Source organism: Heptranchias perlo, chromosome 3, assembly GCF_035084215.1.
Source record: "Heptranchias perlo isolate sHepPer1 chromosome 3, sHepPer1.hap1, whole genome shotgun sequence".
Taxonomy (NCBI): Eukaryota; Metazoa; Chordata; class Chondrichthyes; order Hexanchiformes; family Hexanchidae; genus Heptranchias; species Heptranchias perlo.
Window position 1 is genome coordinate 80,385,440 of NC_090327.1, and position 26,923 is coordinate 80,412,362.

General features: G+C 42.1%; 1 protein-coding gene across 2 annotated transcripts; it reads left to right on the plus strand.

Annotated features, from left to right (window-relative positions):
• Positions 1–2,384: 2,384 nt before the first annotated feature.
• gdap1 (ganglioside induced differentiation associated protein 1) lies at positions 2,385–26,562 on the plus strand. Of its 2 annotated transcripts, XM_067980501.1 has the most exons (6): positions 2,385–2,587; positions 12,851–13,043; positions 15,509–15,682; positions 22,345–22,439; positions 23,391–23,505; positions 25,591–26,562. In XM_067980501.1, exons 1-6 carry the CDS (start codon positions 2,423–2,425, stop codon positions 25,932–25,934), a joined length of 1,086 nt encoding a protein of 361 aa, XP_067836602.1. In that variant the 5' UTR covers positions 2,385–2,422; the 3' UTR covers positions 25,935–26,562. The 2 variants fall into 2 exon arrangements, with proteins under 2 accessions (XP_067836602.1, XP_067836596.1); XM_067980495.1 differs by lacking the exons at positions 2,385–2,587; positions 12,851–13,043 and adding an exon at positions 14,961–15,051.
• Positions 26,563–26,923: the final 361 nt, after the last annotated feature.

The following is a 26,923-nucleotide window of genomic DNA, read 5'->3' on the forward strand; positions in this document are numbered from 1 at the left end:
CAACCTTCTCTAGTTGCCAGCATTGCCCACATCTAGGGAACAAATAAAAAAAAGAGAAAGGTCTCCTGTATTGGCATATTGGCATAAATATCTCTTGCAGCCAGCAACTGACTGTGCTCTGTATTCTCTTCATGCCCTTGCTGCCCTTTAGAGCCTTCTGCCTCTGAGCCTTTCATGACAAGGCCTCTTTATAAGATAAAGTTGTGCAGCATACAATACACCACCACTATCCTTTCGACCTTAGCCTGACTATATTGCAGAGCACTCTCAGATCGATCGTGTACCTGAAGTATGCCATCAAAATTTCAGTTACAGCAGTGCTCAGCTGGTGTCCTGAGAGAGTGCATAATGTCACCAACCTTGATTCTTCAGGATCTACCCAGACATTTGCCTTTATGCTTGAAAGACTGCAGGCACAGTGGATTGTCTTAAAATGAAGGACCCTTGGCAGTTCCCAGGAAAGCAACTATTTACTTGTATGATGCAGTGCTCCTGGTCACAAATGAGCTGGACTTTGATCAAGTGGTATCCTTTCCTGCTGATGGGATTGATGAAAGGAGCATATATGGTCCGGACTCCTTGTACTTTGGAAAATCATGTCACTTGGTACAATTGCAGTGTTGTGTCCTGTTGGTGCCTGTTATCCACGGGATGAGTGATGAATTGGCTTTCTCTAGGAAACAAAGCACCTGTGACTTGCAAAAAATGATAGGATCTAGATTAAAACTGTATCTGATGGCTGTAATTTATCAGTACCATTTTGTACATCTGTAGAATTTTTAAATGAATTGTAATTACAGGATGACAAGTTTAGATAGGCAGTTTCCATTTATAAATTTGGATATAGGAAGTTATAACGGAAAATGTTGACACAAAAGTGGGACAAGAATGTAACAACAGGGAATAAGACTTTGTAGACAGGAAGTATGTGCAGATTTTATTATAGTCAATTTCCTATTGCATTGCCCATGGAGGGGAATTTTCACCCCGGGTGCAAGCAGAAAACTGGCCGTTGCGGACCAGCCAATAGTTATACACTTTAATGGAAAGGAAAATCAGACAGGGTGTATGATGGACGATCCGCAACTGTCAGTTTCCCACCCTCGCCCAAAGTGAAAATTACCCCTGGGTGGGGGTCAAGATCCACTGCAGTTCTGATATGGATTGGGGTTCGAGGGTGGGGGATACTTAGATCAGGGGCGAGGGAAGATTTTGATGCTGGAGGTGGGAAAATGTGAATGGGGGGGAAGGTAGAGCTGTGGTGGGGAGAGAGGGAAGGAAGGGGATATCGGGGGCAAGTGGAGGAGAAGAGGGGCAAAGAGAGAAAGGTAGTGGGGAAGGAAACTTTTTGAATAATACAAAAATTACAAATTATGACCCGAAGACATAAAGAAATTATAATTTTAAAAGTTTAAAGACACTGGGGGTGGGAAGCAAGGAGAGACTTGGAGGCCTAATCTAGCAAAATTTAAAGAGAATTATATAATTATTTAGATAATAAAAGAGAAGCTATATATATTTATTTGTTATACATGTAGACATTTATTACATTTAGCATTTATACTTACCATAGAAGGATGCACTAAAATATTGCATGAATTGAGGATATGTCAGATTTGCCTAATATTGAGACTTCATAATATAAACAAAAAGCAATAAAACTGCAGATGCTGGAAATCTGAAACAAAAACACAAAAGCTGGAATCACTCAGCAGGCCAATCAACATCTACGGAGAGATCAGAAAAGTTAATGGGGGTAACTTTCAACTTTGGTGGGGGCAAAAAACAGTCGGCTTCAGATCAGCCGCCCATTATGGAAAGGAAAATGGGACCGGGTGTATGATGGGTGGCTGATCTGACACTGCCAGTTTTCCGCCACAGCTGAAGTTAAAAGTTACTCCGCAATATTTCAGATGTAGACCCTTCATCAGGGCTAATGGGGGTAGTTTACAACTTTGCCAGCTGGGCAATAACCTGGTGGAGCAGATCACCTACCCATTATAGAACCTGCCCAATTTTGCTTCCATTTGCAATCAATGGAATGAAATCAGGTGGGTGTTGCATAGAGGGTGGGCAATGAGCTCTGCTAAGTTACTACCCAGATGGAGAAGTTGAAAAGGACACCTAATATTTTTTTTCTATTGCATAGATGAACTCAAGATCAAGTGCAGTCTGTTTTTATTCAGCCCTCATACTGCTACCAGTTTCCATTCATTACACAAGGCAGTACCATTGCTGCCACCACACTACGCAACATGGGCGCGCACCAACTGGCCATCACTCTGAATTGTGGGAATTGTAGTTTTTTTTGAAGGGCGTGCTAATAAAATGAGGATGAGGTGTGCGTTCCAATTGGACTACATTACCCAGAATGACCCGGGGATTCGGCGCACGCAGGTGGCGAGCAGGACGGGGGAGCGCAATGGCGGCTGCTAATGGGGACCGTGACGGTGATGAAAAATGTGAAGATATGGAAGTTCGGAGGGTGGAGCAGGGCGACGGGTCACTGCGGGTCGCCCAAAAATTGGAGAACACCGGCTTCAAACTGGTTCTGTACCATTGGTCGCAGTCTTTCTGTTCACAGAAGGTGAGTTCGTGCGGATAACGCAGAGTGAGTGGAGACGGCACGGCGCCGGTTGATGTTGGACAAGCCCATCAGTGCCGTCTGGGGGACGCGGCGAACGGTCCCGACTTATGTTTTCCCCCCAATGCCGTGCCATGAGTTGACCGATATAGATATCCGAACTCCCTCCCACCCCCCACCCCGTCAAGGGTTTCTAATCTGGGTTCAAGCTTATTGTCACAAAGGGGACTGACTGGAGGTGTTTTATGCACAATTTCATGGCTGTGGTGATATCCGTTATGTGGTATAGAAATGAGCATGAGGTGGAGACCGGACCACCTTCCTTGGTAGCGGATAGAATCAAACGGTTTTTTGCTTTTTGAGTTTTACACTGCTGTAACATGAGAAATGGAGTTCACAAGGAAGTAAATATGAGGAAGGCCGTCTGACTATCTCTTGAATTACTCTAGAATTTTTCTTCAACTGCTCTACTCAGAAGACCATTCCAGGTGTTGATCATATGGATTTTGTTGCTATTGTTCAGTTTTGACTTTTAATAGCTTCTCAATGTTGTGAAGGATGTCAAGGCCTCAACGCCTTGGAGAGGGTGTAGAGGAGATTTACTAGAATGGTACCAGAGATGAGGGACTTCAGTTATGTGGAGAGATTAGAGAAGCTGGGGCTGTTCTTCTCAGGGCAAAGAAGGTTGAGGGGAGATTTAATAGAGGTGTTAAAAATTAAGTGTCTAAATGGGGTAAATAAAGGAGAAGCTGTTTCCACTGTTAAGAGGGTCAGTAACCAGAGGATACAGATTTAAGGTAATTAGCAAAAGAACCAGAGGAGAGATGAAGATAATTTTTAATGTAGTGAGTTATGATCTGGAATGGACTGCTTGAAAGTGCTGTGGAAAGAGATTCAATCCTAACTTTCAAAAGAGAATTGGATATATACTTGAAAAGGAAAAAATGCAGGGGAGTGGGACTAATTGGATAGCTGTTTCAAAGTGCCAGCACAGGCATGATGGGCCTGATGGCCTCTTTCTGTGCTCGATGATTCTATAGTCTCTTCCTCCACTGATGCCATAATGGCATTCACTTGTGTTGATCCCATGATTATGGAAGAATTATCTGTGTATATGAGACAAAATTTTGCTTAATTGCACAAATTCTAATGTCAAAGTGAGGATTTTATAACATGTTGACAGATTCAATGTCATCATAAATGTTGAATTTATAATATGCTTATGATTTTGGACCCAGAACATTTGTATGTTCTAGTCCTTTAAAAGATGCATATCATTCAATGTGTGATCGAAATACATAATGAAGTAATAGTCTGTGGCTTGGTAAGACCATCAAATACTCATCAAAATTAGTAGATTTGGAGGAAGTGACAGATCTCTGATACAGAAGGTGGAATATTGGGAGACCAGACTTCTGTTTGTGTCCTGTTTCTCCACTGCCCGCCCCGGGAATGTTTGTTCTGGTTGCTCTTGTGCAATAATTCCTTTCTGTACAACTACACACCGCAGATTATTCACCGAGGATAGTCAAAAGTACGTAAACAATCTGCATTTTATTTAAGCATGTATTTCCCAGCCATGTTGACAGCCTCTATGGTAACCACTTTAATTTTGTTTTAATGCCTAGAAATAAGTGCTGAATGTTTAAAAATATTACAATAGCATAGTTGTAGGGCCATTGAGAAAAGTTTGAGTTATTGTTTCGTTTCAGCACCGTTTTCTACTCTACCGCAATGTGTGGGTGGGAAACATTTTATATACAGTCTGCTCTTTTTATTCAGTCATTTTTTTGAGTTTAAAGGAAATTAAATTAGTCAGTGGTATAAAATTAAACAATTTTAATGAAACTGCACAGCAAAACACTACAGGGACACTAAAAAATAGCATAAAACATCAAAGTACCTTGAAATGCTCGTGATAGAAATTTGAGTACTGGACAAGCTGTGCAATGCAAAGTTCAGTCATTTTGCAAAACCCTGTGTGCTTTGCTTCCTACTGACAGCATGTTTGTCCAAAGTGAAAACTTCCATTGGAATATCTGGGTCTTAAGAACAGAAGAAATAGGAGCAGGAGTAGGCCATGGGCCCCATGAGGCTGCTCTGCCATTCATTCAGACCATGGCTGATCTTCAACCTCAACCCCACTTTCCTACTCATTCCCCATATCCCTTGATTACCCTAGAGTCCAAAAATCTGTCTATCTCAGCCTTGAATATACTCAACAACTCAGCATCCACAACTCTCCGGGGTAGAGAATTCCAAAGATTCACAACCCTCTGTGTGAAGAAATTCCTCCTCATCTCAGTCTTAAATGGCCAACCCCTTATCCTGCGACTATGCCTTCTAGTTCTAGGCTCTCCAGCCAGGGGAAGCAACCTCTCAGCATCTACCCTATCAAGCCCCCTCAGAATCTTATATGTTTCAATGAGATCACCTCTCATTCTTCTAAACTCTAGAAAGTATAGGCCCATTCTACTCAACCTCTCCTCATAGGACAACCCCCTCATCCTAGGCATTAATCTAGTGAACCTCAATTGCACTGCCTCTAAGGCTAGTTTTGACCAGAAACTTAACTGGACCAGCCATATAAATACTGTGGCTGCAAGAGCAGGTTAGAGGCTGGGTATTCTGTGGCGAGTGACTCACCTCCTGACTCCCCAAAGCCTTTCCACCATCTACAAGGCACAAGTCAGGAGTGTGATGGAATACTCTCCACTTGCCTGGATGAGTGCAGCTCCAACAACACTCAAGAAGCTCGACACCACCCAGGACAAAGCAGCCCGCTTGATTGGCACCCCATCCATCACCCTAAACATTCACTCCCTTCACCACCGGCGCAGTGTGTACCATCCACAGGATGCACTGCAGCAACTCGCCAAGGCTTCTTTGACAGCACCTCCCAAACCCGTGACCTCTACCACCTAGAAGGACAAGAGCAGCAGGTACATGGGAACAACACCACGTGCACGTTCCCCTCCAAGTCACACACCATCCTGACTTGGAAATATATCGCCGTTCCTTCATCGCTGGGTCAAAATCCTGGAACTCCCTTCCTAACAGCACTGTGGGAGAACCTTCACCACACGGACTGCAGCAGTTCAAGAAGGCGGCTCACCACCACCTTCTCAAGGGCGATTAGGGATGGGCAATAAATGCCGGCCTCGCCAGCGATGCCCACATCCCATGAACGAATAAAAAAAAATCTTTCCTTTGATAAGGAGACCAAAACTGTACACGGTACTCCAGGTGAAGTCTCACCAAAGCCCAGTACAATTGTAGTAAGACTTCCTTAATCTTGTACTTCAACCCCCTTGCAATAAAGGCCAACATGCCATTTGCTTTCCTAATTGCTTGCTGTACCTGCATGCTAACTATTTGTGTTTCGTGTACCAGGACACCCAAGTCTCTCTGGACACCAACATTTACTAGTTTCTCACCATGTAAAAAAATTCTGTTTTTCTATTCTTCCTACCAAAATGAATAACTTCACATTTCCCCACATTATATTTCTAAAACTCTCCCAATCCTCAGGCTTGCTACCCTTGGCAGCATTATAGGTCTCTTCTTTTAATCTAATACTATTCTGAACTTCTTTAGTTAGCCACGGGTGGATCACTTTTCCTGTGGAGTTCTTATTTCTCAATGGAATGTATATTTGTTGAGAATATTGAAATATTTCTTTAACTGTTGCCATTGCTTTTCAACCATCATACCCTTTAATTTAATTTCCCAATCTACCTTAGCTAATTCGCCCCTCATACCTATATAAATGGCTTTATTTAAGTTTGAGACTCTAGTTTCGGACTTAAGTACGTCACTCTTGAACTCAATGTGAAATTCTATCATGTTACGATCACTTTTCCCCAGAGAATCCTTTACTGTGAGATTACTAATTGTATTGTGTAATACAATTGTATTGTGTAACAATATAAGATCTAAAATAGCCCGTTCCATGACATGTTGCTCTAAGAAACTGTCACGAATGCATTCCATGAACTCGTCCTCCAAATTACTGTTGCCAATTTGATTAAAGTCCCCCATGATTACTGCATTACCTTTGTTACAAGCTCCTATTATTTCATGATTAATACTCTGTCCAACGGTGTAGCTATTATTAGGGGGGGCTATAAACTACTCCCATCAGCGTTTTCTGCCCCTTGTTATTTCTAATTTCCACCCATACTGATTCTACTTCCTGATCTTCCAAGCCAAGATACTTTCTCACCACTGTCCTTACGTCATCCTTTATTATTAGGGCTACAACCCCTCCTTTTCCACTCTGCCTGTCTTTTCTAAATGTCATGTACCCTGGAATATTTAGTTCCCAATCTTGGTCACTTTGCAACCATATCTCTAATGGCTATTAGATCAAATCCATTTATCCCTATTTGTGCAAATAATTCATCTATCTTGTTATGAATGCTCTGTGCGAGCATTTAATTTTGACTTTCTACCATTTTTTTTCTGCTTTAACCTTACTTGTTGATGCTCTATTAATGGTAAACTCTCTGTCCCTTCCTGCCACACTCTGCTTATCTTTACCCAAATCACTACGTTGCTCTGTTGACTTGACTTTTCTCATTAGATTTCTAAATTTCCCCTCACCTGATTTTTTTTTCTCCCCCCCCCCCCCCCCCCTCCCCCCCCCCCCAACCTCCCTTTTTAGTTTAAAGCTCTATCTACAGCACAAATTATTTGTTTCGCCTCCCCTTTTGTGGACCTGCCCTTAATTACGTAGTAGTTATTGAAGTGGTTGATCCATGGTGCAGGAATGGGGTTGGTGCCAAATTCTTGTGAACTCATTTGCCGTTTGCAGCAAGATGAGATCAGATAGCCCAGGTAGGATTATTGTTTTAAACAACAACAACAACAACCCTTTAAAGTAGTAAAATATCCCAAGGCGCTTCTCAGGAGCATTGTCAACACCGAACCACATAAGGAGGTATTAGGACAGGTGACCAAAAGCTTGGTCAAAGAGGTAGGTTTTAAGGAATGTCCTAAAGGAGCAGAGAGAGCAGTGTGTACCATCCACAGGATGCACTGCAGCAACTCGCCAAGGCTTCTTCGACAGCACCTCCCAAACCCGCGACCTTTACCACCTAGAAGGACAAGAGCAGCAGGCACATGGGAACAACACCACCTGCACGTTCCCCTCCAAGTCACACACCATCCCGACTTGGAAATATATCGCCGTTCTTTCATTGTCACTGGGTCAAAATCCTGGAACTCCCTAACAGCACTGTGGGAGAACCTTTACCACACGGACTGCAGCGGTTCAAGAAGGCGGCTCACCGCCACCTTCTCTCGAGGGCAATTAGGGATGGGCAATAAATGCTGGCCTCGCCAGCGATGCCCAAATCCCGTGAACGAATTAAAAAAAAAGTGGAGAGGTTTAGGGAGGGAATTCCAGAGCTTAGGCCTAGGCAGCTGAAGGCACGGCCGCCAATGGTGGAGCGATTAAAATCGGACAGGCACAGAAGCCAAGAATTGGAGGAACGCAGAGATCTCGGAGTGTTGTAGGGCTGGAGGAGGTTACAGAGATAGGGAGGAGCGAGGCCACGGAGGGATTTGAAAACAAGGATGAGAATTTTAAAATTGAGGCGATCCCGGACCGGGAGCCATTGTAGGTCAGCGAGCACAGGGGTGATGGGAGAATGGGACTTGGTGCGATTTAGGATACGGACAGCAGAGTTTTGGATGAGCTCAAGTTTATGGAGGGTGGAAGATGGGAGGCTAGCCAGTAGAGTATTGGAATAGTTGAGTTTGGAGGCAACAAAGGCATGGATGAGGGTTTCAGCAGCAGATGAGCTGAGGCAGCGGTGGAGACGGACGTTGTTACGGAGGTGGAAGTGGGCGGCCTTGGTGATGGAGCAGATATGTGGTCGGAAGCTCATCTCTGGGTCAAATAGGATGCCAAAGTTATGGATGGACTGGTTCAGCCTCAGACAGTGGCCAGGGAGAGAGATGGAGTCGGTGGCTAGGGAACGGAGTTTGCGGTGAGGACCAAAGACAATGGCTTCGGTCTTCCCAATATTTAGTTGGAAATTTTTGCTTATCCAGTACTGGATGTCAGACAAGCAGTGTGACAAATGAGAGACAGTGGAGGAGTCGAGGGAGTTGTTGGTGAGGTAGAACTATGTGTCGTCAGTGTACATGTGGAATCTAACATTGTGTTTTTGGCTAATGTCGATGAGAAGTAGGAGGGGGCCTAGGATAGATCCTTGGGGGACTCCAGAGGTAACAGTGTGGGAGTGGGAAGAGAAGTCATTGCAGGTGATTCTCTGGCTACAACTGGATCGATAAGAATGGAACTAAACGAACGCAGTCCCACCCAGCTGGGCGTTGGAGGAGGATGGTGTGGTCAACTGTGTCAAAGGCTGCAGTCGAGAAGGATGAGGAGGGATAGTTTACCATGGTCACAGTCATTTGTGACTTTGAGGGCCATTTCAGTAGTGTGGCAGGGGTGGAAACCTGATTGGAGGGATTCAAACATGGAGTTGTGGGAAAGATGTGCACGGATTTGGGAACCGAATGTGTTACATTCGAGGACTTTGGAGAGGAAAAGGAGGTTATCTTTGCATTCCAGGATGATCCTGGAATAGTGAGCAGTTTTGGCAGAGGAAAGCAGGACATGCTAGTGCTTTATGTGGTCCAGCCAGATCTGGCGATGAATGGCTGAACCAGTTGTCCACCATAAACGTTCAAGTCTGTATCCCTTGGACCTAAGGGAGTGGAGATGAGGGCCCTATCAGGGGAGCAACCAGAGTGAGATAGAGTAATGGTTTTAATGGGGACAAAGGTGGCAGTGAGGGTGTGATTGAGCAGATTGGCAGCTGCAGAAATGTTGTGAATGGAGGGCCAAAGGCTAGACAGTTAGGAATTTGTAAGCGAGTGGGGATGGGGAATGTGGGTGGAGTGGGATACAAGGAAGTGATCAGAGATGGCCTTATCTGTGATTGACACCATGGGAGTAGAGAGGCCACTTGAGATTGCAAGTTCAAGGGCGGTGTCCGTGAACATGAGTAGGGGAGTTCATATGGAGGGTGAGATTAAGGGAAGATAGGAGGGCAGTGAGCTCGGAGCATGATGAATTGAGATGGAGGTTGAAATCGCTGAGGATGAGAAGTTGCTCGGTGCAGAGGCTGAGGGAGGAAAGCAGTGAAGATATCTCGGTGAGAAATTTGGCGTGGTCCTTGGGTAGAGAACGAGGATTTTAAAGGAGAGGTGAGAGGGGTGTGGAGTAAGGTGAGATGCTCAAAGGAAGAGAAGATGCCAGAGGAGTAGGGAGACGGACTAAAGTGATTTGGTGATGAGGGCTACTCCGCCACTGCTGTGGTCTGGGCGGGCAAGTGGTGGAAGATATAGCCAGGCGGGGATGCTTCATTAAGGGGGAAGGTATCATCACCCGGGTTTCCATCAAGGCTGTGATGTCAATGCAGTTGTCCACAATAAGCTGATGGATGGCAAGGGCCTTGTTCACAAGTGAACGGATATCCTGGAGGGAGATGTGGAGAGGGCTGGTGATAGCTGATCCGCTGGCAGAGTCCATAGGGTCAGCGCTGGGAGGGGTGAGTGGGACAGGAAGGAGATTGGCAGGATTAGCCCCTAGCGGGCACGCTGGCGGTAAAGTCGGTGAGAGAGTAGGATGGGGCAGTTGGGGTTGCAGCTCGTAAGGAGGCAGCGACAAGTGCCTCGATGGGCACTTTGGAGGATGCCAAGGGAGGCACGGAGGGAAACTGTAGGCTTATCTAAAAGGGAATCGAGCCTGGGACAGCGGCAGGAGAGTAGGAAGGTTGAGGAGTGCTGAAGGGTTGGGAAGGGGGCGGGGGATGGGGGGAGGAAGGGGGCAGAGTACCTGAGGGGAGAAATGAAAGCAGGCATGACGACAGGAAAGAGGGGCCTAGAAGGGGTAAAGAGAAAGGGGAAATAGAAGCGATGGGCTCTGGTCCGGAGCGGCGGCCAAAATGTGCATGCGAATGGACACGGAAACTCAAGTTACATAGGCATGGTTACATTGCAAGGTTGGGATAGATATATCCTGATACTAAACAGGAGACAATAGGAGGGAGTCTAAGGTTAAAGTCAGAGGCAGGTTGATTTAACATTGGGACATCCTGTTCCGTTTGCTGACAATTCTGCTGGTAATCAGTGATGATTCTCTTTGTTTTTCAGACCGTTGGAGTGTGTGGTGGGAGCTATTTTGAATTTCTATGCAACAGTTTTCTTCATTTCTCTGGGATGCTTTTACATATTTGATCTTGTATTTTTCCAGCCAGAGGGAACAGCCTTTCCGCATCTACCCTGTCAACCCCCCAAGAATTTTATACGTTTCAATGCGATCACCTCTCACGCTTCTAAACTCCAGAGAATCTCTCCTCGTAGAGCAACCTTCTCATATATTTTCAATGAGAGCTTTTTTATGCTACTTTGATTCAAATTAACAGATAATTCAATTAAAGGAACTTTGAATTAAGAGGAATATTCTCTTTCTGAATCAAACAGCTTATGTCTGGTGGTTAGTAATAAATTGAAATCAGAACAACTGACTGGACATTTTCATTCTCTGCTGGCTGAATTTTCAGAGGTTTTAAGATATGGCGGAAAACGTTGGGTAGATTTTTTTTTTCTTGAGCTAAAATCCACTCAAAAAGCCTATCTATCCAAAACTTGGAGAATATTGCCATTTTCTTTGAAACATGAGTTTTATGAACTATAGATAGAAGCAAGGTTCCAGGCTCAATCCTCACTTTGTGCTGAGTTAGCTTATCTGTGAGCCTGGGCTAGTGTTACTGATTGCTGTGCAGTGATTCCTGTTAGAAATGTGCTTGTGTGGATGCAGGGCGTTAACAGGATTTGGCTCAGTTTTGATGTCCTCCACAATCAGGTAATTAGCTAGCACTCACTATTAAAGCTCACATATGAATAATGGCCTCTGGGGCGCAGTACTGGAGGCAGCTGCCACCTGTGGAATTATCAGTGCTTTCAGAAGAAGTGGAGAAAATTCAAGAGGAGAATAAGAAAAGAAAAACTGCAGATATTGTCCAGGTCTTGGTATATATCCCTTTTTAGTTACTTATTTTAAAATTAAATCTAAACTAAGAACTCTGTACAGAGTTGAAAGTGTACTTCAGAATCAACTAATAGGAAATAAGCTGGTTAGAGAGGCCTTTGTAATGCAGTCATGACCTTCATACATTGGTTAGAGTTTAAACATGCACAGATGTTTCCAAAAGTATGGTAAATAATATAAATTTGTCACTTGGAACATAAACAACAACTTGCATATCTGTAACAGTGCTCGCGTGTATCTCAAAGCACTTTAAAGGTCGGAGAAAAGAATAGGCGATGCCAAGCAGGAGGGTAAGAAAGATGATGGAATGGTTATGAGGAGGGTCTGAAGACTTGGTTGAAAAGAGTTTTTATGGGGCTTTTGAATGCAGGAGATGACGTGCAGAGGAGAGGGGCTTGGGGGAGTAGGGAGTCCCTGAGAGCTGAGGCATATTGGCTGAAAGAGTGGTTGCCGATGGCAAGTCGGAGGAAGCGGGGACAAGGCATAAGCTGCAGTTGGAGGAGTGTAGAGTGGGGCGTAGGGACATATGGCTGGAGAAGATAGCTGAGGTAGGGTGGGGCAAGGCCATAGAGGGATTTGAAATGAGGTTGAGAACCTTTAAGTCAATTCGTTTGGGCACTGGGAGGCGGTGGAACTTGACTGGACGCGGGACTTTGTGCGGGTGAAGACACAAGCCATGGAGTTCTGAATGAATTATAACTTGGAGGGTAGAGATGGGGATGCTGACCAGAAGAGCATTAGCGAAGTCAAGCCTACAGCTGATAAAAGCGTGGATTAAGTTTTGGGCAGCGGGGGGAGATGGGCAGTTTATGGAGCTCTAAGAGTGTGGTCTTGGGATTGGAATAGAATAGCTTTGGGGAAGGAAACTCAACTCAAACTCAGTTATGTTTCTGTTTCTGTATCTCTGGACTTAGCCTGAGGTGGCAAGTGGGTAGGTTGATGGGCTCAAGGCCAGAGATATGTAGGTGGTAGCAGGAGCAGAATGGCTTTTGCTTGCTTTTTGAATACTCTTGTCTCACGTATGCTTTTAGACAGCCTAGTTTACATTTATGCTAAGATAAATGCAGTTAATTAATAAAAGCAGAAATCAAGCATGTAAATACAGTAATGTGTGCAAGTGTTTTTGATAAATACAGCAATGTGAAGGGGTTAAAAATGTGAGATGGTATTGATAATACCTCTTTGCTGCATTTCAGGTTCGTTTGGTTATTGCAGAAAAGGGTCTAAAATGTGAGGAGTATGACGTTAACCTACCATTAAGTGAGCACAATGAACCTTGGTTTATGCGTTTGAACCCAGCAGGAGAGGTGCCTGTATTAATTCATGGAGACAACATTATCTGCGAATCCACTCAGATCATTGACTACCTGGAGAACACCTTTGAAGATGGTAACATTAAGGAAATATTTTGTGGTAGTGAAACTCTGCCCTGTGTGTTTGTGTATGTGTATATTAGTGTTTCGTTGAAGGTGTCATTTGGAGGCATAATATAAATAAAAGTCTAGTTTAGGTTGAATTCATGTAGCAAGAATATATTTCCCCCTCTTTCCCCCCCCCCCCCCCTTAGCTGATTTTCTTCTTCCCCCTTCTCCTGAAGGTGTCAACTCCTCACTAGGGTTTGAGCAGCTGGCCATTTTTCACGTTTGTGCTTGGACTGAGTATTGGCAGGTTGTTTAATTGTGGGGGCATCAGAGCCAAGCCCTTTCCTGTGCTCATCTGAGGTCCACGCATGCGCACTTCTGCAGAGGCTGCTTTTCCTCTTCCTAACCATGAGACCACCTGTAGCAGCCTGCCATAGTCCTGGCAGGTCCTAGAAGGGAACTATTCCCCACACAGTGATGATTGGCTCAAGTATTTAATGTCTTGACCAGCTGAGGCATTGCAGGAATCCTGTAAATTCAGGTTTTTCAAGAGCTGTTCAAAGTATGAGATTTTCAGTCAAGACTTTAATGGAAAACAAATTTAGCTTGTAATTGTGATTACAAATATAAATTACAGAATCTATTCCATGTAAGTAAGTAATAGAGCCTTGGAGTTATCTCAATAAACAGTAAGATGTACAGAGGCCTGTGTGGATGAACTGTGTTGATGGCTTGGCTTGGTTTGGCTCACAGCTTCTAAAGTCTGATAGTATGAGTATCAGCAACCCCAGTTCTGATTTTAAATGTAGAGTATAGCACCCTCTGCTGTAACAATGTGAATGTTTCTATTTCCCACTGCAGTCTCCCTTACGGTTTCTCTGAGTGAAATTGACAACTTAATACTGAGTTGAAGGCGTACATCCCCATTGGGAGGTACATCCCAATCCTAAATATTAAACAAATGAATAATCAGAGAATTTAGAACTCCATTTTTATCAGGCATTTTAAATGGCAAAACTAAAACTATATTCATTGCATTAAGGAATCAATCACCAATTACAGTATTTTTGTTAATCTGACGTGATATTGAAGGTATGAGAAGTATCTTGTGATTTATGAAGCAGTACTGATGTATCTGTCCGGTTTTTTTTAAGAAGACGATGTGCAAATTTTCTAAAGGGAGTAACATAATGTAGAACTGGCATGATGCATAGCACCAAAGAAAACATTTTAATTTCTGGTGGTGCTAGTATATACAAAAATAATCTTTTGGTGCAGAATTCAGCTGGCTAGGAATGGGAACTCTACCTCTTTTTCTTTTTTTCATTTCAATCTACAGCCTGAGTGTGTTATGGATAATGGCAGTGCACCCACTGTTGCACTGACTGATAGCAGCTAATTGGGCATGGACTAGGTAACTGTTCTGGGACTCCTCTGGGCTCCCTACCCTACTACACAATGCACTTAACCTCTGAGTCTAATATCGTACTCCTCTGCATTTAAACTGAGTGCATTTAAACACTGGGCTCCTCATCATACTACACAGTGTATTTACCCACTGAAGCATCAAGAGAACCTAATTTATTTTTTTAACAAAGAAGAAATTATAGCCACGTGAAGGGTTTAAATTGGGCCATATTTTTCATGTAAATCTCAACTGTCTCAATTGAGCTGTTTCAGCCTGGTCTTTAGCACCATTGCTAACTCTCACCCATGCTTCTTTGTGATTTTGTTATTTCAGGTTGAATATAGATTGAAAATATGTCTGAATATATGCACTTTGTATACTAGAATTTTACATGATGTTTCTTTTTTTATTTCACATTTGACTTTTTAACATTTATTTTCACATTATTTTCATATTAAGTTAAGGGTTTATAAATCAAATCATTTGATTTCCTGAACAAATTTACATATTTCTTTTGTCTTTTTTCTTTACAGTTATTCCTTTGTTACATCAAATCATAGTGATTTTGAACTAGTGTACAATATATAGACCTAGCAGACTCCACAGCTGGAATGTTTCAGTTCCTGAGGTAACATGTTCTGAGATATGTTTGTAATGTTCTGTTTCAATGTCTAACCAATTACTTGATGGAGATTAGAAGATATTTGGTATAGTATGCATTCCCTAGACTTTGTTCACAGAAATTGAGTTGAAATCGCACTGGGATATTTGATATTAAAATAAATGGGTTAATGCCTCTGTTAAGTAATAGCCAAAGGAATTTCATGTTGGTTCATTTGTTATTATTAGCACAGTGTGTGTGTTCAATCCTTTTGGTATTGGAATTTAGAAAATCCAAGAACTGTTAAAGGTTGTATCCTTGTTACATTGTGTTTACTTGTAGTGCAAATATTGCCGACGTTCCCTTTGGAAGAGAAATGTCAAGTTTAAAAAAAAAAAAAATTGCCTGTAAAAATGCCCCATTTACTTTTCTCATGAACTTGCCTATTTTAATAAGAGTGCCCTTTGTGTATTTGTACTTTTAGAAAGCATCCCCAAATTGATGCCAGAAGAAGGAAGCCTATATTATCCACGGGTACAACATTATCGAGAACTACTGGACTCTCTCCCTATGGATGCCTATACCCATGGCTGTATTCTTCACCCAGAGTTAACTCTGGACTCCATGATTCCTGCATATGCAACCACTAGAATTCGCAGTAAGTTAGAATCTAGCAATGCAGTAAGAAAACGGGGTGGCGGGGGGGGGGCGGGAATGTTGCATTATCCTCACATAGCAGGTGAAGGGGTGACTTAGGAAAGTTAGATATTTTAAAACATGTGGCCCCATTTGTGGTCTTTAACATGGGGCCAGACGTTTTACATGACACGTGAAATTGTGTGGTGTGTAAATGCATCTTTGTCTCCTACATTAGAGACAACCAATGTTTGTGTTGCTTTAAGAAAGGGACATCCTAATGCAGGGCCAAAGGCACCACTGTGATTGCTAGAATGTAGTGTCACATTGCCCCTGTGGCACATATTGTGCCTTTTGGGAGTTGGTTGTAAGTGATAGCCAGATTTGTACTTGAATATATTTTGCAAAAAGCATGACTGGTAGGGTGCTACAATTGACCCCAGTGTCCCTGGGCTAGAGGGGGGAAAAAGATCAGCTGGGGTTCCCACTACTGCTTGTAATCACTGATTTCTGTTGGAAAATATGTTTGTACAAGTTCTGAGTATTCAGGTTAGAACAGGGTCAGGTCTGGCTGCAGTGCACCTCACACTCCAATAGCCTGTTGGTGCTTGCTGTCTAGGCTGTTGTGAAGAAAGGCCATGTAGATGATATACTGGCACCTGTGAAATTGCAGCCCAGCATGATCTAAAGGCTCCAAGAAAGGAGGGAAGAAAATTGGAGAGAGGAAATAAATTTTAAAATGTACAGAAAGATGTTTGGGTTTCCAAAGATCGTGCTGCTTCACCGCATGTTCCAATTAGTGGCTGCTGCAAGGTTAGAGAAGAAATTGCTTATTTAATATTTCTGTGCATCATTAAGTTGTTCCCTGCCTTGGCCTCAGTTGTAATTATTTAGTGGAATTTTAATGCTAAATATAATTGCAGCCATTATGGACAAAACTATGTAATGCAGCAGCATTAAAGCTGATGCACTTTTTTTAAATGATTCAACATGTCTAATTTTTAAAAATCTAATAGCTTGACTAATTACTGCAGTCTGGAATTACTAAATTGCTGTGAATTAGTACCTGAAATATGTTTTATTGAGAAATGACCAGTAACTTTTCAGTTTATTCAGAGAACATCAATTATAAAGAAGGGTACTGTTAATTTTAATCATTTTTTAATCACACCCACTATTACATTTTTATATACAATTTAATAATTGAAGTTACTTACTTTGGGACAGTTTTATGATTGATTTAGTTTCTTAAATATTGTTCTACACATAAGGCCAGCATTACTTGCCTGCAGCTCTTTTTGTAGATTGTGCTGTAAAAGCCTTGCACTTCTCTTTATAATAAATGTTTCTGGAAAAATTTTGCTTAATTGTCAGTGTCAGGTGGAAATAGGCTTTTTGATAAATTCTGAGATTATCTCCTTTATCAAATTACTACATTCTAAATATTGTGGTAGTGGGTGTATTTGCTGTTATATTAACATACCCCCAATGCCTTCTCCAAAGGGAGAGACAAGATGCTATTGCGTGACCTATTCAGTGGGTGGCACTGTTTTTAAAGTTGCACTGCTGTGTAGAGAATTCTTTCGCGAGATTTCACAGATTAAAGAACCATGACCAATACTTTTCCGAAGAAACAATATATTTATTGCTTCTATCATGAATTCAAAATCATCCTCATTTACAAATCTCTCCACAGCCTACCTCATTTTAACTCTTCAATCTGTTCCAGCCACAAGTTCCTGACATCCTCTTTGATCCTCCAAATCTGGCATCCTGAATATCCTCTCCTTCCCCTCCCTCTGGACTTCCATTGGTGACAGCCCATAGCTGTCTTTGCTCCGCTCTCTGGAACGCTGACCCTAAAACCCCCTCCTTTGCACCCAGTTTCTTCTGTGAAATGCCTTGGGACATTTTCTATGCTTAAGGTTCTATATAAATGCAAGTTGTTACGATAAGAAGGTTGATGAGTCAAATCATAGCAGCATACTTTTACATGCTGCAAATTGTGTGAAAACTATTTAAGGTAGGCACAAAGCAAATTATTTTAGGGTGGTTTTAGATTCAAGTACAGTTGAAATATGAAGTATAATTACTGAACATGGCTCTGATTTTAGTGAAGTATAACCATTTTTTTTTCCAATGAGTTCTGCAGTTATTTCAAAGTCTGAATTGATCAGAATGTGGCCCACTGCAGATCACAAGATAGATAAATGAGGTAGACCATTCAGACCATCTTGGCCCTTCGATCCAGCAATAACCTACTGTTCCTAATTCATAACATCCAACTGTTTCTTAAACGGTTTGCACTTTTGCATCCACTGTCCAGTCTCTCTCTCTCCTCCATCCTTAATGATCATTGCCACACTCTTCTGTCTGTGTCCTTATGGCCTCTTGCCTTTTTTTTCTCTTTTTGTATACGCAACCCTCCCCACTTTGCAGCCTCAGCATGACTTTAAATTGGTCTTCTGTGTCAGCTCAAGCTTTGTTACATTCACCTGTGTCTGTCTCTCTCTCTCTCTGACTCTTACTCTATAGTCCTTAACTTCGTTCCATACATCTCTCCTGCACTTCCTTATTTACTCACTGCACTAAGGGATAATCTGGAACTGGAAGCAGCTTTAGTCAAATGTATTTTGTAAATTTTGGCTGTCTCCTCAAATTCAGTGCTTCTGAATCCAAGTTGCTAATGTAAGTTAGAAACAGGAGTCCCAGCACTAATCTCTGGGACACCCCATTCAGTACTGCTAACTAGCGTAAGAAGTACTTGCTGCTTCAGCTATTTGACCCTGTGTAAAGCTTCTGACCCGTATCCTTTCCATCACCAAGATCACCTACTTCTGCCTCCGTAATATCGCCTGTCTCCACCCCTGCCTCAGTTCATCAGCAATTGAAACCCTCATCCAAGCCTTTATTACCTCCAATCCTCTCTTGGCCGGCCTCCCACCTTCTACCACGCCCCCCCCTCCCCATAAACTTCAGCTAATGCAAAGCTCTGCTGCCCGAATCCCGTTCACCCATCATCTCTGTGCTTGCTGACTACATTGGCTTCCGGTCCTGCAACGCCTCTAATTTAAAATTCTTATCCTTGTGTTCAAATCCCTCCATGGCCTTGCCCCTCCCTATCCCTATAACCACCTCTAGCCCTACAACCATTGGGGTCACCATTGACCAGAAACTTAACTGGATCAGCCACATAAATACTGTGGCTACAAGAGCAGGTCAGAGACTGGGTATTCTGTGGCGAGTGACGCACCTCCTGACTCCCCAAAGCCTTTCCACCATCTACAAGGCACAAGTCAGGAGTGTGATGGAATACTCTCCATTTGCCTGGATGAGTGCAGCTCCAACAACACACAAGAAGCTCGACACCATCCAGGACAAAGCAGCCCGCTTGATTGCCACCCCATCCACCACCCTAAACATTCACTCCCTCCACCACCGGCGCACAGTGGCTGCAATGTGTACCATCCAAAGAATGCACTGCAGCAACTCACCAATGGTTCTTTGACAGCACCTCCAAACCCACGACCTCTACCACCTAGAAGGACAAGGGCAGCAAGCACATGGGAACAACACCAGCTGCATGTTCCCCTCCAAGTCACACACCATCCCGACTTGGAAATATATCGCCGTTCCTTCATCGTCGCTGGGTCAAGATCCTGGAACTCCCTTCCTAACAGCATTGTGGGAGAACCTTCACCGCACGGACTGCAGCGGTTCAAGAAAGCGGCTCACCACCACCTTCTCAAGGGCAATTAGGGATGGGCAATAAATGCTGGCCTTGCCAGCGATGCCCACATCCCATGAACGAATATTTAAAAAAAAAAACCCTCTGAGATTTCTGCACTCCTCCAACTGTGGCCTCTTGCGCATCCCTGATTTCCACCACCCCACCATTGACAGCTGTGCCATCAGCTGCCTAGGCCATAAGTTCTGGAATTCCCTCCCTAAACCCCTGTGCCTCTTTTTTCTCTCAAGACGCTCCTTGATTGAGATTTTTGATGAGGTAACAGAGTGTTGATGTGGTGTATATGGACTTCCAAAAGGCGATTGATAAAGTGCCACATAATAGGCTTGTCAGCAAAGTTGAAGCCCATGGAATAAAAGTGGCTATGGCAGCATGGATACGAAATTGGCTGAGTGATAGGAAACAGAGTAGTGGTGAACGGTTGTTTTTTGGAATGGAGGAAGGTACCAGTGGTGTTCTCCAGGATATATATATATAAAAATAAATTAAAGTATGACTTGGAAGTGTAGTGAACAATGAGGAGGATAGTGATAGACTTCAAGAGCACATAGACAGGCTGGTGGAATGGGCGGTCACGTGACAGATGAAGTTTAATGCAGAGAAGTGTACGTTTTGGTCGGAAGAATGAGGAGAGACAATATAAACTAGGGGGTGCAGGAACAGAAAGACTGGGGTATATGTGCACAAATCGTTGAAGGTGGCAGGGCAGGTTGAGAAAGCGGTTTAAAAAAGCATACGCAATCCTGGGCTTTATAAATAGAGGCATAGAGTACAAAAGCAAGGAAGTTATGATGAACCTTTTATATAGCACTAGTTTGGCCCAAACTGGAGTATTGTGTCCAATTTTGGGCACTGCACTTTTGGAAGGGTGTGAAGGCTTGAGAGGGTGCAGAATAGATTTACTCGAATGGTTCCAGGGATGAGGGACTTCAGTTACGTGGATAGACTGGAGAAGCTGGGGTGGTTCTCCTTGGAACAGAGAAGGTTGAGAGGAGATTTGATAGAGGTGTTCAAAATCATGAGGGGTCTAGACAGAATAGATAGAGAAGCTGTTCTCATTGGTGGAAGGGTCAAGAACCAGAGGACACAGATTTAAGATGATTGGCAAGAGAACCAAAGGTGACATGTGGATAAACCTTTTTATGTAGCGTGTGGTTATGATCTGGAATGCACTGCCTGAGGTGGGTGTTAGAGGCAGATTCAATTGCGGCTTTCAAAAGGGAAATGGATAAGTACTTGAAGGGAAAAAAATTGCAGGGCTACTAGGAAAGGGCGGGGAAGTGGGACCAGCTGGATTGCTCTTGCAGAGAGCTGCATGGGCTTGATGGGCCGAATGGCCACCTCCTGTGCTGTAACCATTCTATGAAAACCTCCCTCATGACCAAGCTTTTGGTCACCTGTCTGAATCATAGAATATTACAGCACAGAAGAAGGCCATTTGGCCCTTCGTGCCTGTGCCGGCTCTTTGAAAAAGCTGTCCAATTTAGTCCCACATCCCAGCCGTTTCCCTATAATGCAGATTAGTCCTCTTCAAGTAGATCTCCAATTGCCTTTTGAAAGTTTCTATTGAATCTGCTTTCACCACTCTTTCAAGTAGTGTATTCCAGATCTTAACAACCCTTCGTGTGGAAAAAAATTCTTTCTGCTCTAGTTCTTTTGCCAATTATTTTAAATCTATGGCCTCTGGTTATTTACCTACTTGCCAGAGGTAACTGTTTCTCCTTATTTGCTCTATCAAAACCCCCTGTTAGTTTGAATACCTCTTAGGTCTCCCCTTATCCTTCTCTGCTGTAAGGTGAACAATACCAGCTTCTCCAATCTCTCCACATAACTGAAGTCTCTTATCCCTGGTATCATACTGGTAAACCTCCATCATATCCTCTCCAAGACCTTGACATCCTTCCTAAAGTGTGGTGCCCAGAAATGGCCGCAATGCTCCAGCTGAGGCCTGACCAGTGATTTGTGAAGGTTTAACATGACTTCCTTGTTTTTGTATTCAATGCCCCTATTTACAAAGCCAGGAATCCCATACGCTTTCTTAACCGCCTTATCAACTTGTCTTGCCACCTTCAAAGATTTGTGAATATGCACCCCAGGCCCATGTGCTATTGCACCCCCTTCAAAATAGTATAATTTAGAATATACTGCCTCTCCATGTTGTTCATCCCGAAGTGCATCACTTCACACTTATCCAAGTTAAATTGCATCTGCCCATTTCGCCAGTCTGCTTCTATCCTCCTCACTGTTTACTACGTTGTCAAGTTTTGTATCATCCGCAAATTCGAAATTGTACTCAGTATAGCCAAGTCCAGGTCATTTATATATAACAAGAAAAGCAATGGTCCTAATACTGACCCCTGGGGGACCCCACTGCATGCTTCTCTCCAGTCAGAAAAATATCCGTTCACCCCTACTCTCTGCCTCCTATCCCTTAGCCAATTACGTACCTAAGTTACTACCATCCCTTTATTTTCCTATTAAGTCTCTTAATATTTCGGTAGCTCGGTGTCAAATTTTGTTTGATAACACTCCTATTAAGTGCCTTGGGATGTTTTACTATCTTAAATGTGCTGTATAAATGCAAGTAGTTGTTGTTGTTCTTATCCATGCCCACTACTTTAAGTATAAATGTTAGTCTTATGTGGAACTTTATGAAATTTATTATGGAAGTGTATGTAAACTACCTTGTAGAAGTTTCCACTATACAGGTGGGATATTTAATGGGACGGTTCTGAACTTGTCCTGTTTTATTGTTGTGATAAGTGCAGTTCCAATTTTTTTAATTCAGTGTACTGTGATGTAAAAAGCTGCATTGTAGAAAATTAGTGAATATGACTGAAGTTCAAAATCCTAACTATTGAATTTGAATCCTGTGTCCCTTCCTCTACCCCCCACCTACTTCTTCAAATCTAATGTGCACTTTCATTTACTTTTAGGCCAAATTGGAAACACCGAATCTGAATTAAAGAAGCTTGCTCAGGAGCACCCAGAATTGCGTGAAGCATATTTAACAAAGCAGAAACAAATTAAGGCAAGTGCTTTTTATAATTAACTTAATTTTTTTTCTTGTTTCACTTAGTGTTTGTATTTATAGGTGTTACTTCACTCTCATGGATTTTTTAATTGTAAGTTTATTAACAAAAAACATAAAACATAAAAGGTAACGTAAAACCAAACTGATTTCTGCTTCAGAAAATACAAACCTACAAATGTACCATGGAAAACCGTTACCAAAATGTAAATATAAGTTAGCCCTATCCTGAGTAAAACCATGTGTTAATTACCCAAGTCCAGGCACTTTCCCATACCTGACTACCACTTTCCAAAATGAGACCACAAATGATTTTTTTTTTGCCTGTTACTACTATTAATCTTGTAAATCAGCCTTTCAAAATTTAGAGTTTGTAGCATTTCCAATAATCTATTCGTGTGAATAATGCTGAAATTCCGCCCCCCCTTCTCCCCTCCCTCCAACAGGACTGCAATCTAAAGTACGGCGCCCTTCTTATTCTTGAGCAAGTAGGAATTTTGGAACCGCAATCTGTTTTCATATTAATGCTGTATCGTCATGGGGAACATTATCCATCTGAAAATCCAAAACATGTAAAATTCAGATACAAATGGTATCCATCCGTATTATATCCCAAAAATCTTTTGAATCTAAGATCTCTCTATAAATTATAGTTTTTACAGTTGGTGTACATCCACGGATCAAAAAATGTCTCTGGACATTTCCCACGTTTAAGTGTGCAGGCAGCATGCTGATATGGCACTAATATCCCATTTGCAGAAAACACCACATCATTCTCTGGCTCACTATGAGTAATACCATGGGAGATCCACTGGTTTTACTTAATTTAATCCCTTTGCCCCATCCACCACACTCTCGCTCTTTTTTAGACATTTAGAGATTATTATTCAATCTAGTTTTCTCCTGTATATAAACCAAATTCCCCTTTTTAATAGAGTTTTCTATCTTCAGTCCAAGATACGGGACCACGATAATGTAAACTACCTGAAAAAAATACTCCGTGAGCTGGAAAATGTTCTGGACCAGGTGGAGACTGAGCTACAGAGAAGGATTGAGGAAACTCCAGGTCTGTATCAAATAAATTGTCTTTACATGTGCTTTCAGTTTTTTCCTTATTCCATTATTCCTCTTCAGCTTGTTTACTGGCGATCATTATACCCCATCAAGACAGGAGCAAGCAACCAACTTGCTGTCTCAGGGGTTTCCTTGTGGTGCTCCAGGAGATCTGCAAGCGGAGGCTCAGCCTGGGGTGCCTTGTCTTCAGATTTTCTCCACCTCCTGTTAGGAAGCACCCCTCCATAATGGCCTGGCTGAGATCAGAAATCTATCACATTGCAGACCATGTCAATTAGCGAATCAGTACACTACACCATTGCTGTGTTCAGTATATGCATTTGAAATATTGTAATATGTTGGCAGCAGAGTGTTCAACCTCCATGTCCCTGTTCTGTGGAACTTTATTTCAAAATTCTTCTGCCTTGTCACCTCTCCTTCCCTTCCGTCACTGCCATTAACTTTGCTCACAGTTCCTGCTTGGTGTCCTCCGATCTCTTATGAAGTGCCTTGGGATGTTTCTTGTGTTTATAGTGCTATATAAATTTATAAGTTTTTGTTGTGTTCATGAATTTTAGGGTTTGATCCTAATTTAAAAGTAATCCTTTTCCTGCTCGGTGAGGCTATCCTGTGTAAAAGCTGCAGCTGTTCCCTTCCATTGCCTCCCATCATGCATGCAGGAAAAACTTGCAGTTCCACAATGCTATAGCAACTCAATTTTGTATTCAAAGACATAAGCACTTTATATTAAAAAAAATGATTTTCCATGCCAATTTTGTCTGCTCGCTGGGGTACTGTTATGTGGAAGTCGATCACATTGTCCGTCTCTCATGTGAGTGAATACCTGCAGGTCATTTGACTGCGAGGGACTGTGAGGTCTCCCGTTGTTGCCCAACATCCATATCTGCATACTTTCAGTAGAGGTTGCTGGGCTGCGATCAGGAGTAGGAACCCTGGCTGAATCTTTCTTTCCCTGATTTGGGTGCTGTGGCCAATTACAGTGCCTGTACTGCATCTCATTGGGATTAGTTCACTTAACACATACTTGGGTTGAGATTGGGAGTTTCCTGGTCTGTAAGGCACAGCTACTTATAAGCTAAACATGCTAAGCCATCGTGGAATTCCACAAATTGGAGTCAAAGGCTGCAGTTTAACCTATTGGAGGCTGGTGTTTCAGTTCAGTAAGGTGAACGTCTGGCAGCCCCTGAATATTTAAATTTTGTTTTTTAAAAAAAAAGTCAGGTGTTAATTTTCTACAATGTCTGATTAAATCTTAAACTAATGGTTGTCGTAACTGAATGTTGGATTCTAACCACTGGGGCCACAGTTCAAATTTCAGCCTCAACTTGAAATTGCCTGGGCAAGTGTTGGGATTATTGAGACCTCATGGAAGGAAACCACTTTCATTTATTCACCATATATCTTTACATTTGGGTTAGTTTAATAGTTAGAATTCAGTAGCAAACATTGTGCACATTAGTTCCACAGCCAGTACTGTTTAGAAGTTGAAATGTGTTGAATATTTGGTGATTTATTTTTGTTTGGTCCTAACTCTTAGGAGTTTGGGAGCCTCTAGGGTCACAGGCTTGCAGGCTCATCAAACTATTTCAGGAAATTGCCATCTCTTGCTTAGTGAATTTTCACTAGCATGTCCTCTGTAGCAATCGAATGCTCCATTTTGAGGGCGGGGAGGAAAAATTAGCATTAATACTTCTGTCCAACCACTTGTTGGCTGATTTACTGAATGCTAATGTTGATTGTGGAGTATATGACCCAGACTTTACCTACCTCCCAGTTGAAATAGGGAGTTTGGTCTCAGAAGGTAGAACATTTGACCAGAAATGAAGAAAAAGTGGACAATTAAATAAAATCTAAAATTGACTTCTTAAAAAAAATTTCATATTTTAAAAAAGCCAATTCTGAAAATCAGCTGGAATCTTTGTTTTATTGATCATACCTTTTGATTGGCAGGAAGATTTGCAGTGGTTGAATTATAAAGCAATTTGTTTTGTCTTGTAATAATCTGTAGTAAATGTTAAAATAATACAACTTGCAGTATATGGAAACATTGATGTGAGTTTGTCTTTTTCTTGAGCAGAAGAAGGACATCAGCCATGGCTCTGTGGTGAGTTCTTTAGTCTTGCAGATGTATCTCTCAGTGTAACATTGCATCGGCTGAAGTTTCTTGGACTTGCCAGAAAATACTGGGGAAATGGAAAGCGACCAAATTTAGAATCTTATTATGAACGTGTGTTACAGCAAAGGACATTCCGAAAGGTTTTGGGAAATGTGAACAACATTTTACTATCAGCAGTACTGCCTACTGCTTTTCGGGTTGCTAAAAAACGTGCTCCCTCATTTTTGGGGGCTAGTTTTATAGTAAGTCTGCTGGGAGGAATAGGGTATTTAGCTTTCTTGTTCCTTAAAAAGAGAATGTCTTAGATCTTGTCAACATGAACTTAATATGTTATTCGCCAGGAATTTGACTGAGGAAGAGCTGTAGTGTCTACAATCTCATTGCAGTTATCAAGCTAAAATATAGTTGAATAAAGAATGTTGAAGTAACTTGTTCTGTGTAATAAAGAAACTTACTGTCACTTTGGTTAACCTTTTATTTTCAAAGAGATCAAGTTGCAATATGCGGAAAGTGTATACAATGCAACCCATTTATTATAAAAATTCAAAAACTCATCTGTTCACTTCAATGTATATTCCAGTCCATTTAAGTAGTAGATGATGCTGTCATGTCCTAATATTTCTGGATTACTGCGCATTAACAAATCTATAATGTACCTGAATAATCTTCAGTCTCTATGTGAATCCCTAGGGTTCGTAGGTTAATCAAAAATCTATTCTCTAACCTCTACATACCTAACTGCTATTCACATCTCATTCTTTTCTGCCTAGCCTCTTATGTCGCTGAATGTGTAAGTTTGATGTGTCCACACTGCGCAATCTAGTTAGAAATGGCGAGCACTGTATTGATCTTTACAGGCTGTTTGTGTTACCTTGGGAATACCATTTCTATGTCAAATACTCCTGTACTTAAATAAAGGCATAAAAAGAACAACTGTGTAATACACCTTATGTTTTTTTTAAAAAAGTTTTAGAAGCTTGGAATAGTAAGGTTTAACATTTACCTTCACCTGGCAACAGCTTTCAATATTTATTTCTTGGGGATATATAAAAATATCATCATGAGCAAAAAATCAAAGGAAACATTCAGCCTTGCTCTTGCCATAAATAAGAAGAGTGGAAAACTCCTTTGGGAAATATTTGCTGACGTTCCTTTTATTTGTTTATCCTCCACATACCTTTAGGATAGCTCCACCGTTCACCAGGAAGCACTATCATCCAGTAAGTGCTTCCATGGTGTTCTGCTCCCAGAAGTCATGAATTGTGTGATCTCTTTTATCACATAATGCTTAAAA